At 37.4% G+C, this 18741-nt stretch overlaps 1 protein-coding gene across 1 annotated transcript in view; it reads right to left on the bottom strand.

Moving 5' to 3' along the window:
- Window positions 1–18741, bottom strand: part of CRPPA (CDP-L-ribitol pyrophosphorylase A) — a 378873-nt gene that overhangs the window by 239046 nt on the left and 121086 nt on the right. Inside the window, exon 6 of the mRNA XM_067746235.1 lies at window positions 15113–15210. Within this exon, the coding sequence (XP_067602336.1) occupies window positions 15113–15210 (98 nt within the window). The remainder of the gene's footprint in view (window positions 1–15112; window positions 15211–18741) is intronic.

Raw genomic sequence — 18741 nt, 5'->3', positions numbered from 1 at the left:
AAAGCTTAATTGCAGGCTTCCCTGGTGGCGCAGTGGTTGAGAGTCCGCCTGCCGATGCAGGGGACGCGGGTTCGTGCCCCGGTCCGGGAAGATCCCACATGCTGCGGAGCGGCTGGGCCCGTGAGCCATGGCCGCTGAGCCTGCGCGTCCGGAGCCTGGGCTCCGCAACGGGAGAGGCCACAACAGTGAGAGGCCCGCGTACCGCAAAAACAAACAAACAAAAAAACCTTAATTGCCACCACAGACAATCCCCTAACTCAGATCATTTCTCTGGGTCCTAGACAGGGAAGAGAGTATCTAAGGTAGGTCATCCAATTCAGGTCCTCAGATTTGATCCTGGAAGAGCCAAGGGCTTCTGAACCACTGCATTCAATATACGCCAAGCAGGTGATGGTTACAGAAGTAATCATTGTGATAATACAACCTTAATGAAAGTTCTCCTTTATATGTCCCTCTGTCTCACTGTTAAAATTCCCTTTGAAGGCCAGTTACTTTTCTGATGCAAAACCACAAGAATTGTGGAATGGAAAATACAAGTCCTAATCTTAACAAACCAGAACACTATTACAAAGAATTCTAGGCTCCCATTTTATCATACAGATTATACATCCAAAGCTAGGAAGTGTTTTTTTTGTTGTTGTACGCGGGCCTCTCACTGTTGCGGCCTCTCCCGTTGCGGAGCACAGGCTCCGGACGCGCAGGCTCAGCGGCCATGGCTCACGGGCCCAGCCGCTCCACGGCATGTGGGATCTTCCCGGACCGGGGCACGAACCCGCGTCCCCTGCATCGGCAGGCGGACTCTCAACCACTGCGCCACCAGGGAAGCCCCTAGAAAGTGTTTAGGCAAAAGGCAAAGCTACCAAATCTGCTCAAGCTTATCTTTCCACTGAGGTTTACTATAGAACGTTACACTATACATAACTAATGGGCGATTTTGTAGTAAACGAGAAGTGACTGGCATTAGCTCACATAAATCATGTTTGGCAGGCATATTTTGTAAATATTACCCATTTTGTAAATGATAAAGGATGATATGTTTAAAAAGCATGCATGGTAATATGACCACTTTACGTTTCTTAGTAATGCATAAGACATTTGCAAGCTGAGAACTGGCAAGCTGACGTAAACAAATCTTATCTGTCTTAATCAAAAATTTTTAAAAATCACATAGGGTAGGGTACCCTACTATCCACTGGATTAGCGTAAGTTGGAGTTTCATTCATTCAACCAATAAGTTGTCTACTGAGGGCTCTGAGCCAGACACTAGACAGCACATTGAGACCACAGCAATAGACTAGACAGTTTCTGTCCTCATGGAGATCATACTGGCAAGACGAAATAAAGTTAAGACCTGTGTTTCTCCAATTTCAATATGCATAAGAATCTCTGGGAATCTCGTTAAAAATACAGATTTTGATCCCATTAGATGTGGAGCGGGGTCTAAGAATCTGCATTTTTTTTCCACTTTAAAATTTTATTTAAAAAATGGAACAGATACTTAATCATTAAACACATGAAAAAGTCATCACAGATACCTTTTCAAATCAAATACACAGTATGGTTCTGTTATACATCCACAAAAATGGCTAAAATAAAACTGACAACAATAAATTCTGTTTGGGTGTGAAATTGACTCTGTTGGTGGTAGTGTAAAATGGCACAATGAGTAGAATCTGCGTTTCTAACAAGCAACCAGGTAATGTTGCTATAGTTGGTCCAAGGATCACACTGTGAAGCAGCAAGCAGTTAGATAATATAAAAGTCCTCTCTCATTTTCAGTAGATATATTTACTGAGAAATGTGCCTCCAACTAACAATCAGAAGGTAACTTGAACCTTGATTCTACTGAAGGTACTGCCTTTCTGTATCATCTAAAATAAGTTACCTATATCTTTTATTAAATATATCAGTATGGCAAGCTAAGTGACTACAATTAAAGAATTTATTACTTCAACTGTATTTTCCCTCAAATTCTTCCCAAACTTACAGCATAATCTAATTTACATTTACAAAATTTTAACTTTTCTAAGTAATACAGACACTGGCCAGATATATACGGAAGTATCATGAGAGCCTAGTTTCCATATACATATGCACTAATAAAGTCTGTACAAGTTATGTTCTAATCAAAGTGTCATTAATTTGAAATCACTAATTAGAATGCACATCAAATACTGTTTCCAATTAGTGTTATAAATGATTTAAATAGTCTAAAGATAATAGTCTATTTCATTTAGATATGCATTCATTAGAAATTACAATTATATATACACACACATATACAAATATATATGTATATGTACGTGTGTATATATACACACACACACAGCTTTATCCCCAAGCCATTGTAAAATTTGAGTGTGCATGAAACAAAAGTTTACATTAGCAGTTCTTAACTGTGGGAAACTTTGTCCTAAGAGGAAATTCAGCCATATCAGGAGACATTTTCGGTTGTCAGAAGTGTGAGAGGGAAGTACGACCAGTGCCGAGTTGGTAGAGGACAGGGATGCTATTAAATATTCTATAATGCACACGCAGGCCAGCCTCCAGAACAAAGAATTATCTGTCCCAAAATGTTAATAACATAGCAACTGCAAAATCCTGGGCTAAATGGAGAGTTGTGGTTTCTGGCCTTCAGCATTTATTCAGAAATCAGTAGCTGACATCAAAAGCAGTAATATTCTAACAACTTAAAGGTTTTAGTAGAGTCATTTTTTAACAAGGGAAATACTAGAATTGTATTTTATCAGACAAGTGTTTTAATATACTTTTAAAATAACATACCATAAATATGACAAGTGTGTTCAAAATGGCTAGATGAGGTCTCTATACTATCGCTTATATGTGGAATCTAAAAAAATAATACAAATGAACTTATTTACAAAACAGAAATAGAGTTACAGGTATAGAAAATAAACTTATGGTTACCAGGGGAGAAGAGGGGGGAGGGATAAATTGGGAGATTGGGATTGACATATACACACAACTATATATAAAATAGATAACTAATAAGGACCTACTGTATAGACCAGGGAACTCTACTCAGTACTCTGTAATGATGTATATGGGAAAAGAATCTAAAAAAGAGTGGATATATGTATATGTGTAACTGCATCACTTTGCTGTACACCTGAAACTAACACAACATTGTAAATCAACTATACTCCAATAAAAATTAAAAACAAATAGGACATAATATATTCTCAGCTCGAACTCTGTCTGTTACCAAGTTTTCAACACTGTCTCTAATTTTAAATTAGATAGGAAATAAAAAAAGAAGAAAACTAAAATCAGCTAGAAACATGCATGAGTAGCTTAGTGAAGAGTTCCTTCATATGTAACCACAAAAAAACAATGCACTGATTAACTTTTTTTTTCTTTTTTCTCTTTTTGGCCATGCTGTGCAGCTTATGGGATTTTAGTTCCCGACCAGGGATCAAACCCGGGCCCTCAGTAGTGAGAGCTCAGAGTCCTAACCATGTGACTGCAGCGAATTCCCAACTTTAAGGAATATTTAATACCACCCTAACACTTGTAAAATCCAAATACTGCCAATATAATTGTTCAGACCCTACATAGTAAGAGATTTTTATTAATGTATTTTCCTCTTGAGTAAAAAATATAATTACTGTATATATAAAATAAGATTTCCATCTCATACAACTTTCCATTATGAGTTACATAATATACATTTAGCCCATAGGCCCAAAACATTTTTTAAATATTAAGGATAAATTACGTTTTGAGCAAAAATAACAAAAACATGATCATGTGACTTATTTCAGAAGTATGTGAACAATTATCTACCTCAGGATATTTTTAAAGCAGTATGTTTCTAGGTGATACAGAAAGGTAGATTCATATCCTGATATAGAATCTTATTACAGATCCTAAAGAATACACCTTAAAATGTTGCTTATGGACCTGTTTCTTCACGCCACTGCAATTCCCCCTCAGCAGAGCTCAGTTCCCCATCACTCTCTCTCTCTCCCTCCCCCTTTCCTGACAGAAGGCTTCTGGCCACCAACTTTATCACCATAGCTAACTCCAGTTCATCTCATCAACATCTTTTATTTGCTATTCTTTTCCCTCCATTTGTAAAAACAGTTTTCTTCTGGTTGGGAAATCAATTATAACTTCTTGGGTGTACTCTGTGTTCTAAACTCTTCTCAACTGTTCACATGATTGATGGACACCCAGCAGCTACCTCTTTATCTCCAGAAACACATTTGGCTGATGTCCAGGTGGAGGGGTATTCCAGAAGCTTGCTTGTTCATCATTCTACCACCACTAACCACACCTATTTATCTGGCTCCTCCATATACACAGCACTGTGCAAGAGATCAGCGATAAAAGAGATGGTGAAAGCGATAGGCAAAAGAATAACAATAAAACGTAGCATATTCAGAATGACACCTCTGTTGGTAAGTAGTTTAGAAAGTCCAAGAACCAGAAAAAATGGGAACAACTTCATGGAAAGAGTAATATTAAATCAAGTATTAAACAGAACTGACAAGGATGGCATGCAATCAAGCAGAACACCGAGTGAAAAAGAGTGAGAGAAAACTAGAAAATTTCAAAGCATGAGCAAGACAATACGCTGGGCCACAAAAGAGCTGACATTGTGAGTGAAAGGTTCAGCATCGACTGTGAGAGGTCTGAAATAATGGGTCAAAATGTATAGACTCTGACTCACATGCAGCGAACAGTCATTGAAGATATGAGGAGAAAGAGAGGAGATATTTAACCTAAGGAAACAAGTACTACAAAGCTTTGAAAACAAGTTCTCAGGTACCAAGACACCATGGATAATTTATTCTGACCACAAGTTCAAAGGGGTATATTTGGTTTAGTTTCCCTAAAACAGCAAAAACCTTGGAGCCATTATTTACTTAAAGCCACCAGAACAAAAGAATAATCTACTTTATGGTGTTACTAACTATAGTCATACCACATGCAAATAGTTGAAATGTATCACCAAACTCAATTATTAGGGAAACATTAATAAGTATAAAATTATTATTTTAAAAACATTACATATCCTCTATTCAGAACCAAAAAGAAATCAATAAAATGAAATGACATCAGTGAATAAGTTTTAAAACTTTATCTCAATTTAAATAGCATAAGAAAATTAGTGTATACATATTCATGAAAATCAACTGTTGAAGGTTGGAAACTATAATCTACATGCCAAAGAGCAATTCTTTTCAGCTTCTTATAAAAATTTTCCCTCTAAGCACATTTACGATGTGTGTAAAATCAATTTCCTGAATTACAAGAGGAGACCTGAGTTTTACAAATATATCCCCAAATCTAGATGTTGGCTATTTTTTTGGCTTATTTGTTTTTAACTTAGCATAACATAACTAGAACTTGTGTGCAGTGACCTAATTCCTAAGCAGACAAGGATTATCATTTTTACAAATTAACCATCTGGTTCCTTTAGAAAGAGTAATATTTCAATATGTCCCTATGTTTCAAAAATACACACAGATACAAAAGGTGAATACATGTTAAGTATACAAAGAAAAAGTAAAGAAAGTGGCATTTAGGGAGGATTATCCTTACTCCCTCATTAATAACCAAATTCTAAAACTCTGACAACCAATTATAATTATAAACTGTTAATTTTATTAAATAGAGCATGAACATAATTAATACCATCCCAAGCAACTAGGTGGTCCAGTGATTTTTGGACATTTTTACCTCTGGAAAACTGATCAGGAAATCTGGCTAACATCCCAAACAAACGAAATGGATTTTATTGGATGGTCTTCAGCTAATTTATGTAGTCTTGTACATACACCAAAACCGCATACTCTAAATGAATTAATTCTGTTGGCACTGTTCAGACTCAGAGGCCCGAGAAACATTGTTCACAGTGTTATTTCACTATTACACTGTACAGTGTTCAGCTTCAAAAAAATGAAAAATCGGTACTTTAAACATAATATTTTAAAATGTTATGTGCCAAAATCAGCATGAAATAACCCTAATTTGAACAGGTCTTACAATGCTGAGATGACTGGATTTGTTCTATTTCTTTAATTTCTGCTTTTCTTCTTACTTCATTTGCTATTTTGGATGTTTTGCTTGACGAATATGTCATACACTGAATTTAGTTACGTCTATTAAAAAAAAAAAAAAGGCACAGATCCTTGAGGGCATTAGGAAAAATAAACTAGGGCAAAACCTTGAGGGCATTAGGAAAAATAAACTAGGTACCACAGACAACCTCGACAAAACCAAAGCATGCCTTTCACCCAGGAAAGCAAATGATTTTCAGTTATATCCTGCTTGTCATTTGTGGTTACGCAAAACAATAATTCAATTATGTGCTCCAGGAAACAGGAAGGGGTGGATAAGCAAAACACACAAAAAGCCCCTATGGTCCCTGTTTGTCCAGATTATAGATCAGCATTCTTCAGGAGCTTCTTTTCTTCTATTATAGGAACAAAAATTGGGTTGAAGACACTTGTGATTTTAGGGGTTCTGTGATGTATAAAAACATTAAATACTACCTGTCTTTTTCCATAGAATTTTACTTTTAAGCAGCAGCCGCCAACAGTCTTCTTATACATGTAAATTGCATCGTGACATTTTCAGCTCAAGTCTTCTACCACTTCATTTTGCTTGTAGGACAAAACGTAAGTAATGGTAGTGGTTACAGTAGCAGTGTAGGTGGTGGTAGTCACAGTATGCTTAACAAAGCCTACGAGGCTGCATTTAGACCCTCGCGGTCTCTATCCTCACCTCCCACCAGTCCACCTCCACTCCAGTCATACAAGCCTTATTTCAGTGCCCCTGAACGAAGCTCTTCAAGGACCTTTCACACACTGTTCCTTCTGTATTTCTCTCTAAATAGCTAACTCGTGAATACCAGTTTAGCCTTAAGTAAATGCCACATCTGCCAAGAGATGCTCACTTACTGCCCTCTACTCGCAATTTAAATCACTGTCCAGGGCTCTCTTACATAAGGACAGTTTACTTTTTCCTTAGTATCGTTATCACAATTTGTAATTAAACATTTTTTGTGTGTTTGTTTACTGTTTTATCCCCAACTGCACAGTATGCTCCTTGAGGACAGGGAACAATACCTGCTTAGTTCAACTGCATAAATCCAGTGACTAAATCTTGATAGGCATTTAATATTTGGTAAATACATTCATGAATTAAGTAACTAATGAAAGACCACTCTTCCTACTTCTAAATTCCTTACTGTTCTCAGCACAGTATATGGCAAAAATTATTTTTCAGTGAGAGTTGGGAAGAAGGGGCGAGGTCTCTTCCATCACTGTCTACTGCCCTGACGTATCTTCTAGAGACCTCTATCTCCAAAGTAGGTAGGTTCTGTGAAATACTTCGACCTCCTTAAAGAAATCAAAGAAGGAATCTAACAAGCCTGATACTGAAGTCTTGAAATTTAAGTCTGAGTGAAATCTGCATGTGTATGGAGGGTGGGAGCAGTAAGTCTCTACTCAGTTAGTTCCTTATTTCATTTTTTAGCAACCTCCTCCATGTATTTGGTGTGTATCACTACATTAGAGTTGAGATATTCAGTTCATCACTAAGGTATGTCTCAAAATCTAGCATGGATAATTATAATAAGCATACTCAATTTCTTCCTTCAGTTTCATCAGGAAACATCCTTTCTTTTCATGCCAATAAAACAATCCTCCTGTTGTGCACTGAGCAGCTCCACACCTACACAGATCTGCCCTACAGGTGCGTGGATTTTAATAGTGGTGACTTCATGCTTTTCATATGTCCTTTGCAAAATGAGACAAAAGCTCTGGAGGTAAAAATATTAGAATATGTGGCATTTTGTGTTTGTCTATAAGTTATAGGCTGAAAAATGCCATAAGATAAATGTGCCCTTATAAAGGGAGAGAAAATTGTAGAAAACTGGTAATTTCTTTTACAAGGAGACTTCTTTCTGACCTTAGATATAATCCTTCTGTCAAACTTAAAATTCTTTATTTCACCGTTTCTTAGAAAAATATTCAGTAGTAGAAATCATAATGAATCAAGCAGCACCTACATTCAATTAGTTACATAATCTTAGACAAAGTATTAAGCCATAAGGTTTCCCTATTTCTATTTGTAAGATGAGAGGGAAAGTCATAGGTTTATTTTAAAGGATTAAGATACATAATATTCTCTCTGACAAATGGAAGGCACTCCATAATTGTTAGTCTTGTGACTGTTTATGAGAGAAAACATCCTGGTAAGTCCTTGTGTGGGTTAATAGTTTTTAGGCAAATTTAGAAGCCAGGGCAGATTTAGCAGAAATGAATGACATCTCCTCTGAAGGTCAACCAAGATTGTCTGAGTAAGTTAACAGGACACACAAAATTCCGTTTTACAATTTCTACCTTCATTAGACTCATTTCTTCTAAAATTCATGTTATAGTCAGTATGTTTCATCAGATTATACAACAGGTTACCTACGGCTATACTATGGACTGATCAACATAAAAATCTAAACAAATTAGTCATGAATTCTTTTCTTGGTTGGTTTGTATTGGATAGAATGACATTTAATTAGGAGATTATATTCATTCCTTGGTGAGAGTATGTCCTCAGGCTGTTGGTTTTGGCTAGTTAGGGCCTCGTGTCCGTTGTTGATTCCAAAACTATTCAGAATGTTCTGATCATCTCTGGAGTTTTTATACAGAATTTCTGGTAGATTCAATTACTAAGGCCTAGAATCCATATAAAATAGACTGTGTGACTCATTTGACTAGGGAATTATAGTTGACACGGATGATGATCTTGATGAGGAAATTTTAGGTACAATAAAGCAAATTTCTGAAGTTCAGAGAAGACTTAGGTCTATATAGAGTACTGCCTCACATGCCACAGGAAACTAGGATGGCCATGTTAGTGGGTGTTTTCTTTTTACAACTCAGAAGATTTATTTTGAGATAGTAACAGTTTGTGATAATCAGTCTCTAAAACACACCCCCCAATGATACCCACATATAATTCCCTCCTCTTGAGTGTGCGTTGGACATACAGACTTGCTTCAAATGAACCGAATACGAAAGAAATGATGGAATGTCACTTCTAAGATTAGGCTACAAAACTACTGGGCCTTCAATCCTGAGTGCCATGTGGTGAGGCAACCCTGTGGACAAGCCTACATGGCAAGGGATTGAGACCTGCCAGCAACCACGTAATGTTGAGAGCAGAATCTACCTCCACATCAAGTCTTCAGATTAGACTGTAAAGGACAGCCTATAGAGGACAGACAGCTTGACTGTAATCAAATGAAAGACCTTGAGTCAAAGGAACCTGGCTAAGCTGTGCCTAGATTCTTAACTCACAGAAACTGAGACAGTAGATGTTTGTTACTTAAGGTCACTAAACTTGGGGGTAACTTGTTATGCAGCAAGCACAGTACAATATATAATACAATGTCCAACTTAGTAATAAGAAGTTGTGATCATTTATCCATTCATTTATTTATTCAACATTCAATAAATGTCCCCCTTTTATTAAGACTGCATCATGCTTTGGGAAGACCTCACATGGGGCTGTATAGCCTCTCACAAAACACAATAGAAGGGTACATAAACCAGACTTCACGGGAAAAACAAAGCTTTTCAGGAAAAGTTCCCTGGGGAAAATGACATCGTGGGTGAAGGCCCTGGAGGGAAGAAAGTACTATCACATTTGAGAAGCTGCAAAAAGTAGAGCTGGCCTGAAGAGTGCACAGTTAGAGAGTGCAGGGCTGTTTGGCAAGGGTGTCGGTTAGGAAGACAGATTCTGGTGTTACATGAATCCAAGTTCATCTCCATGTCCCTGTTCTGCCCCTTCACAACAATGTTAACAAGAACCATTTAAACATCCCCTCTAGGGCTTCCCTGGTGGCGCAGTGGTTGAGAGGCCGCCTGCCACTGCAGGGGACACGGGTTCGTGCCCCGGTCTGGGAAGATCCCACATGCGGCGGAGGGGCTGGGCCCGTGAGCCATGGCCGCTGGGCCTGCGCGTCCGGAGCCTGTGCTCCGCAGCAGGAGAGGCCACGACAGTGAGAGTCCCGCGTACCGCAAAAAAAACCAAAACAACAACAACAAAAAAAACATCCCCTCTATGCCTCAGTTCTTTCATCTGGAAAAAAAAGTTAACAGTACCCATTTCAAAAGGTTGTTAAGAGCACTTGCTATGGTACCTAGCATAAAATAAGTGCTGAAAACCATTGGCTGTTATTATTGTTATTTTTATTAGTAGTATTAGTCATGTGAGAGATCTTATGAGACATAGCAAAGCATTTTTATATTAATTTAGAAGCAATGGAAAACCAAGAAACAGATTTGAATAGGGAATAACATGATAAACAATTCAGAACAATCATTCAAACAGCCCCATAAAGAATAAATCTGAGAGGGGCAAGATTGAAGGCTGGAGGTCAGCTAACAGGCTGTTGCAATAATCCAGACAACAGCTGGGGTGCCTAGGACAGTGGCAATGAAGATAAAAGGACACATATGAATGATAATGAGAGGTAGAATTCAAATGTTTTGGAACTTGATTTGCTTTCGGAGTGAGATAGAGAATGAGTCAAACTTTATACGAGGTTTAGGGAATGAGGAAATGATATGCATTTTCACAGACTGAAACCTTAGCAGATGGAGAAGGACTGGCTGGAAAAAGAATTTGTGAATGTGAAATATCATCGACATCATCGACATTTAAGGGACCTCCGACTGAATATACAGATCTGAAATGCAGGAAAATGAATAATTAAACACAGGGCTAGAGAATATTTTGTGTCCCTAGCAAATGAAGGATACTGGAAGCCATCAGCATTTTTTTTAAAGACGTCCAATTACCTATGTCCAAAAATCTAAATATCATCAATAGAATCTTGAATCCTGCAAAAGAAACTTAGAAGCAGCAGCCAAAAATGAAAAAGGATAAAAGAAAAACAAGATGTTACAGAATCTACTGGATGAGACTCCTTCTAGAAAAAATAGTATCAGACAAGAGAGTCAAGTGGTGCAATAAATAAGGTAAGACTGATAAATGTCTTGTGGATTTCCCATAGGAAGGTCACTGAGGACTTCACCGAGAGCAGCCTACGGAAGGTTGCGGCAGAAGTCAAAATGCAGTGGACTGAGGAATGAGAAGATAAATTATTTTAAAGAAGTTTGGCTACAGGGTAACCTTGGGTTTAGAACTGTTTCTTTGTTTTTGTTTTAATGGAAGGAACATGTATCTGTTCATGGGGGAGGGGGAAGGGGGGAAGAGAACCAGAGCTCAGGAGAGGAAATAGTCTCAATGAGAAGATGGCTACAGATGCAAGATTCTTTAAAGGTTGGGGCTTGGAAGATAGGAATGTTCCCATATTGGAGTATATAATTATACTCTGAAGTTAGAGATAAGACCATATTTAAGAGTGGAGGTAAAGATGGTGGGGTTAGACCAGTGGTTCTCAACCGGAGGATGATTTTGTCCCCGCTCCAGGCAACATTTAGCAATGTCTGGAGACATTTTGTTTGCTACAACTAGGGGGTATAATACTGTCATCTAGTGGGTAGAAGACTGGGATGCTGCTAAACAGTGTCCAAGGCACAGGACAGTCCCTCACAATATCTAGTCCAAAATGCCAATAGTGCCAAGATTAAGAAACCTGGCTTAGACATTTAAGGAGAGAGGAAAAGGTTTAAAATATCCACTGAGGAGAATGGGGAGCTCACAATGGAATCACGGTATGCTTGCTTTACAACATTCAGGGCCTAGTGAAGAACGAAGACCAGTATTTTTAAAGTACAATGATCTACACTGTGGTATACTTTTCTCCAGCAGTGTTAAGACTGAATACAGGCTCAGAGAAGTGAAAAGTTAGACTAATAACATGAACGAGGTTTTACTAACTGGGTTTAATAGAAGGACAAGGGCATTAAAGATGCTGGTAAAAGATCCATGATCCACTCAAGTGATGGATCATGGTATCGAAGTAAAGGGTGAAACAAAAGGTAGCTGAAAGAGAGAAGACAGTGGGATTAGAGTTTCCTATAAAATTTAAATATGTGCAGTTAGAGTAATTTAGTGTAAGATAAGGAAAGGTAAAATATTGTGGTCAGAAGTTAAGAAATAGCCTTAGTATTTATTTTTCAGCACAGTTAAGATAATGGCTATATCCAGACTGGGCCCAACAGGTAGGTAGATGAAGTGCACTGAAAACAACGGACACTGGAAATGAGAAGGACAGGACCTGAGAAGCGAAGGCCCTGAAAAAAAAAAAAATCACACAGCGCCAGTTACACACCATTCTGTGTATCCCTAAATTCCATATCATTATTTAAACAATGATTTGAAAACATACATGGACCCAATGTATCATTGCAGCACTACATACAACAGCCAGGACACGAAAGCAACCTAAATGTCCATCAACAGATGAATGGATTAAAAAGATGTCGTATACACATATATAATGGAATACTACTCAGCCATAAAAAAGAATGAAATAATGTCATTTGCAGCGACGTGGATGGACCTCAAGATTGTCATACTGAGTGAAGTACATCAGACAGAGAAAGACAAATATCATATGATATCGCTTATATGTGGAATCTTTAAAAATGGTACAAATGAACTTATTTACAAAACAGAAATAGAGTCACAGATGCAGAAAACGAACTTATAGTTACCAAGGAGGAAAGCGGGGGGGGATAAACTGGGAGATTCGGACTGACATATACACACGACTATATATAAAATGGATAACTAATAAGGACCTATTGTATAGCACAGGAAACTCTACTCAGTACTCTGTAATGGCCTATATGGGAAAAGAATCTAAAAAAGAGTGGATATATGTACATGTATAACTGATTCGCTTTGCTGTACAGCAGAAAGTAACACAACATTGTAAATCAACTATACTCTAATAAAAATTAGAAAAAAACACACAAAACAATGAATAAACAAATTTCTCTCTTAAAACAGACTTGCGAGACCAGAAGGGGGAGCCCTCACACCCTGCGACTACAGCTGAGCCCAACAAGAAGAAACAGTCCTCTTCTCTCCTGGGAAGGACTCAGCAAATAGAAACCACAGGCTATTTACTCTAGCCCTCCCAACTTCCTTGCTCCTTCTATAAAAGTGTCCTTCCCTTGCTATGGGGGGACTTGCATGTGGCTTGTCATGGTTGCAGACCCCAAATTTCAATTGTCTGTTTATCCTGAAGAAACCTATCTTTGCTGAAGAAATATCTGGCAGTCTATTTGTTTTAGATCAATAATTACCAAACATATACAGGAAAAGTAGCAACAAAAAGAGACTATCATAATAATTGTAACAAAAAGGACTCTTTGTAGAATCTAACACTGGGAAGACCAAGGCATGAGTGACACAGGATGCATCAGTTGGATGCTCAACAAGAGTGTAGAACCCAGCTCTCTAAACCTAGGGTTGATAGCCCAAGTCCCAGTAACACTCTTTCAGGATTCCATCTTATTGGCTTCTGCACTGAATGGATAAAGCATGAATGAAATTATCCAAGAGTAGAAGACTATTTTTCAGGCAAAACGTTGCCTCACGAGGTCAGACAATGGGAAGTTATGTACACTTAAATATCCTGCAGGGTGCAGCAGAGAAATTAGGGCACAGAACTTAGGAACAGATTCTTAACAGGTGAATTTGAGATAGAAAGCAAAGAACAAGGTGCTAAAACTTCCAGCAACAGAGGAGGAATACTCAGAAAGTCTACGAATAAAGGCAACTTGGAAAAGAAGATTGAAGTATAACCTTTACACCCAAGAGACAGCTGAGGCGGCTGCCATTTCTTTCCAGTTTTAGATTGTTGCTCCAAATGCTACTGGTAGGATTTAGCACTGACTGCCATCAAAACGACCACGGGGAGCTTGTTAAAAACTGAAATTCCAGAACTTATCCCAGATGATTCACTAAATATTTACACATTCCAGGAATCTATGTATTTAACAGTTCATGTATTTAATACAGGACTGAAATTTGGGAGCTCGTAGTATCTACTACTTAATACTATCACACCTCCATCTCAACTGACGAGTTGAGATGTTAATAGACGCCATTGTTAAGTCTCTTATGGTTCATATTCGTTGAAAACTTACGGTATGGCAGATGCTTTTCTAAGCACATTAAAATACATTTTTAAAGTTCAGTTGTCCCAACAACTTTACAGTGCAGATGTTATTAACATTTTCAATTTAAGATAAGGAAATGAGGCAATAAAACAGACATCTGAGTACTGGCAATCTGATACCAGAGCCTGTTCTCTTTACTGACTGTGCTATCATGATAGAACTAGCTTACTAAAATAAACTTTTTCCTTTTGCTTTCAACTAGAATTACGTATGTTGTTAAAAAGCCATGACATGTTGATCATAAACCCAGGCAGTTACACATTTTAATGAAAACAAGGAAACTGATGAAAACAATAAAATCACCTTGGCAAGCAAAACATTTCAAAGCACAAAACTGTCACAAAAATAATGGATGTCCTTAGGGGTAAAAGTAGTAAATAATTCCTATACACCGCTTCACATTCACGGCTACTTCTTCCATTTCCTTCACCCTAATATTAAATATGAGGTTAACCTGGACCTTGATCAGTTCCAAAGGTGGGGGGGGGGCAAGAAACATCCATTCACTTCTTCAATGTCATAATTATGCTATCTTTTGCATATCTGTTTCTTTTTTTTCTCTCTCTCCTTAATCTCTTTCTTTTCTTCATGTATTCAACAAACTTTAGTAAGCATCTAGCATGTGCTGGCCACTGTGATTCTCAAGACAAGTGTCAACCTCACGCAGGGGCTCATGTGCACCGGGGCGGGGTGGGGGTGGGGGGCTTTCTAAAGAAGTCACACTGACGCTGAATTTTAAAGGAGAAATAGAACTCGGAGAATGAAGGTGGGGAGGAAATCCAGAAGAGGAGTGGAGAAGGGGAACTAATTGTATTTCAAGTCAAAAGTGATGGCAAAACACAGGATTTCATTACAGCAAAATACGAAAATTAGCTTGAAAGTACTTTTATGTCTTCTCAAGGAAAGCATCTTTGTATGATAAAAATCTGTAGCAATCAAATGTATTTTATCAAACTGGATCTTTGAATACTTACATTTAATTCATTTTTTAGCATTTCTTCAAGACGATGACCTACATGTTCTTCATCTTCTTTTGTGTCCATAACTACACAAATTTGTTGTGAAATTCTTTCTGAGATAAAAAAGAAAAATAATATTGTTTCAAACAGAATATGGAACAAAGCCCTAGTATGCTGAAACCTATACTAACCCGCTGTTCATAACTATTGAACAAGAATAGGGAGGTGTGGGTTTTAGGCCAAGTGGAGTGACTTGGACTGCACAGAGATGTCCTGGACTCAACTGACCATCCAAGTCAGTAAATCTATGCCTTTAACATTTTGTGGGTGGGTAAACAGGACATCATGTAAGCAACAGAAATAAGGATCTTTGGATATATTTGAAGAGAGTAACTGCAGGTGACAGCTACTTGGCTCAAGAATTCAATCCTTCCACATTTACAAGGAATCTCCCAGAATCTGATTGAATCCCATCTCCCAGGCAGATCCTCTGGTTAGGTCATAAGATGTCTCCTGCGTACAGCTCACTGTGCCACCTGGTGCCCTGGCTACGCACAGCATTTTCCTTGCCATTCCGGTCAATTCAATTAAATTCCTGCCTGTTTAACTATTACCACAACAAGTGAAAATAGTCAAAAATAGGTTTCTTCGAATTTGGAAGGCTTGAGATGATATAATTTAAAATCATAAGCGGTATGACATAGTGATATTCACCTTTGTAAACCCTGGATGCACTCTCCCCAAATACGTGCAGTCCTCCTTTACAGTAAACAGATCTAAAATACTAAGAAATGGCTATACTGCTGCCAGTTAAGAACACATTTCATGGTATTATGTCATGGATTTTTTTTTAAAGTCTCGTTTTAAATAGGAGTCCCAAACCAAACGTGAGTTTAACTTAGGACCTAGCTGCTTCTTACACTGGCAACTCCACATAACAGGCTCTCTAGAAACACTATTCTAGCAATAGTTAATGATTCTTCAGAAAAAAGCTGGGGAGAACCAAACTTTATTTTCTTTTTCAATAAGTCACAGCTGTTTTATTAATTCTAAGAGAGATTTTTGTTTTGTTTTGGTTTGGTTTGGTTGGCCTCGCCACACGGCATGTGGGATCTTAGTTTCCCAACCATGGATCAAACCCATGTCCCTGCATTGGAAGTGTGGAGGCGTGGAGTCTTAACCACTGGACCACCAGGGAAGTCCAAAACATTTAAAATAATAATGTCACCAGTTAATGGTATTCCTGTTACTACCTACCTCCCACTTAACAATAATAGTATATGTTCCAAGAGCCACGCCCGATATTCACACTATGTCTCATGATGACCCTGCAAACAATATTATTGTGAATCTATGTGACAGATTCAGGTTCCTACCAACTTGAAAATGTCCATAATTTTAAGTTACACAAGCCTAATAAAATTAAATATAATTAAGAACACAAATGGAGGGTACAGATATTAAGTGCTATGGAACATCACTGTGATTAGAAAGGGAAATTGGTTGACAAGATTCAATAAATCTTTATGCTAAAATCAGCAAGGAGCTCACTCTTGAAAGGTAAACTTTGCTTAGTAGAGCCAAGAGGCTTTGAAAGTGATTAAGAGAAACAAGATTTTTTAAAAATTTAATGTATTGGGGTAGAAAGGGTACAAGCATAAACTTATTGTGACAAGAGACAAGATAAGTACTCAAAAAATCATTGGATGATTTAGCAGGGAGCTATGAAGTGGTATACTCAGTGAAGCCAGAACATGAAGGTCCCATGCTTTCCTGAATACCTAGAGTGTCCTGAAAGCTTTAGATGTAACTATAGTACGAGCAGTAGCTTTTGAAAACCAAGTTAATTCAAATGTATGTATTGTATTCTCTTAAATATTTGGAGAAATCTGGACTTCGTAATGTCCTAGCAAAAATCCAGTTACATTTCCAAATGCTTCTTTCACATACACCAAAAACATTATAATAAAAAATTTACTGTGTAAGTACAAAGTAATTTACTACATATATAATGGTACCACAACAATTCTAATTCATAAAATAATGCATTAACAATACTTTTTAAAACAAAACACAACATATGCAGATTTCCCTTCCTTGTTTCATCATATATCCTTTATAGAATTCCAACCTCTATCAAATGTAAATCAACAACAAATTAAAATGGACATTATCCCCCTCCAAAACTGAGATACAGTTAGCCCTTGCACATGGGTTTGAATTGCAAAGTGTCCACTTATACACAGATTTTTTTCAATAGGAAATAGTACAGTGCTATATGATCCTCAGTTGGTTAAAGCCACAGATAGGGAAGGCTGACTATAAATTATATGTGGATTTTCAATTTTGTGAGGGTCAGTGCCTCTAACACCCATGTTGCCCAAAGATCAACTGTATAAATAAAATGAAGTAACTCAAAATCAATTTGGCATTAATTTTTTGCCACGTGTCAGCTGTTCTAAATAGCTTTTTGTTCGGGAATCTTTGCATTACCATATACATTTTACAATAAATTTGCACAAAATCACCTATTTATTTACTTTTAAGTATTTTGGTCATGTGTGCAGCTTGAGGGATCTTAGTTCCCCTATTAAGGGATGGAACTGGGGCCCCCTGCAGTGGAAGCGCGGAGTCCTAACCACTGGACAGCCGGGCAAGTCCCTCACCTGCTTTTTAGACAAAAATGACATATTTAAAATCAGAAGCCTTTCAATTATAAACATAATATATTCCTCTATTTATTGAGATCTTTCTTAATTTTTCTCAGTGTTTTACAGTCTCCAGTGTAGAGTCTTTTTGCAACTTTTGTTAAATTTCTAAAAAACATTATTGATGCTATTGTAAATAATATCTTTAGTTGCATTTTCTACTTGTTGACGTATAAAAATATCTTAAGATTTCTATACAGTCTTTGCATTTAGTAACTGCTAAATTCACTTATAAATTCTAAGGGTTTACAAGTTATTTCAAATTTTTTATATATACAAACATGTCAATTGTGAACAAAATTTTATTTCCTTTTTTCCAAATCATAATTTTTTAATCTGATAATGCAGCCTTTAGAATTTTGCTTCTATGTTCATGATAAAAATTAGCCTGTAATTTTATTCTTATAAGGTCCTTGTGAGAGGTTTATTAAACATTTATACTGCCTTCATGTAATGGGTTGGAAAGTTCTCTCTTTTTCTATTTTCTGAAGAAATGTGTATGACTGTTGTTATTTCTTCTTTTCAATGTTTCTGTAAAATTCACTGGTAAAAGCCAACTGTCTTTGTGGTAGCGTTTTTAATTAGATTCAATATCTTAAATGGATGAACAACTTTTCCTAGTTGTATTTGCCTATGAATGTGTTCATTTAACCTAAATTTAAGTCTATTAGCATAAAGCTATGGACTGAATGTTTCTGTTCCCCCAAAATTCGTGTTGAAGGTTTTAACCCCCCAATGTGATGGTATTAGGTAGTAGGGTCCTTGGGAGGTGATTAGGTTTAGATGAGATCATGAAGTGAAGATCATCTCATAGGGTGAAGTCCACATGATGGGATTAGTGCCTTTATAAAAAGAGGAAAAAACACCAGAACCTTCCTCTCACATCCATGTGAGGATTCAGCAAGCAGGTAGCTGTCTGCAAGCCCAGAGGAGAGC

The sequence above is a fragment of the Pseudorca crassidens genome, chromosome 8 (assembly GCF_039906515.1).
Source record: "Pseudorca crassidens isolate mPseCra1 chromosome 8, mPseCra1.hap1, whole genome shotgun sequence".
In the NCBI taxonomy this organism is placed as follows: Eukaryota; Metazoa; Chordata; class Mammalia; order Artiodactyla; family Delphinidae; genus Pseudorca; species Pseudorca crassidens.
This window is presented reverse-complemented; position numbering and strand designations above follow the sequence as displayed.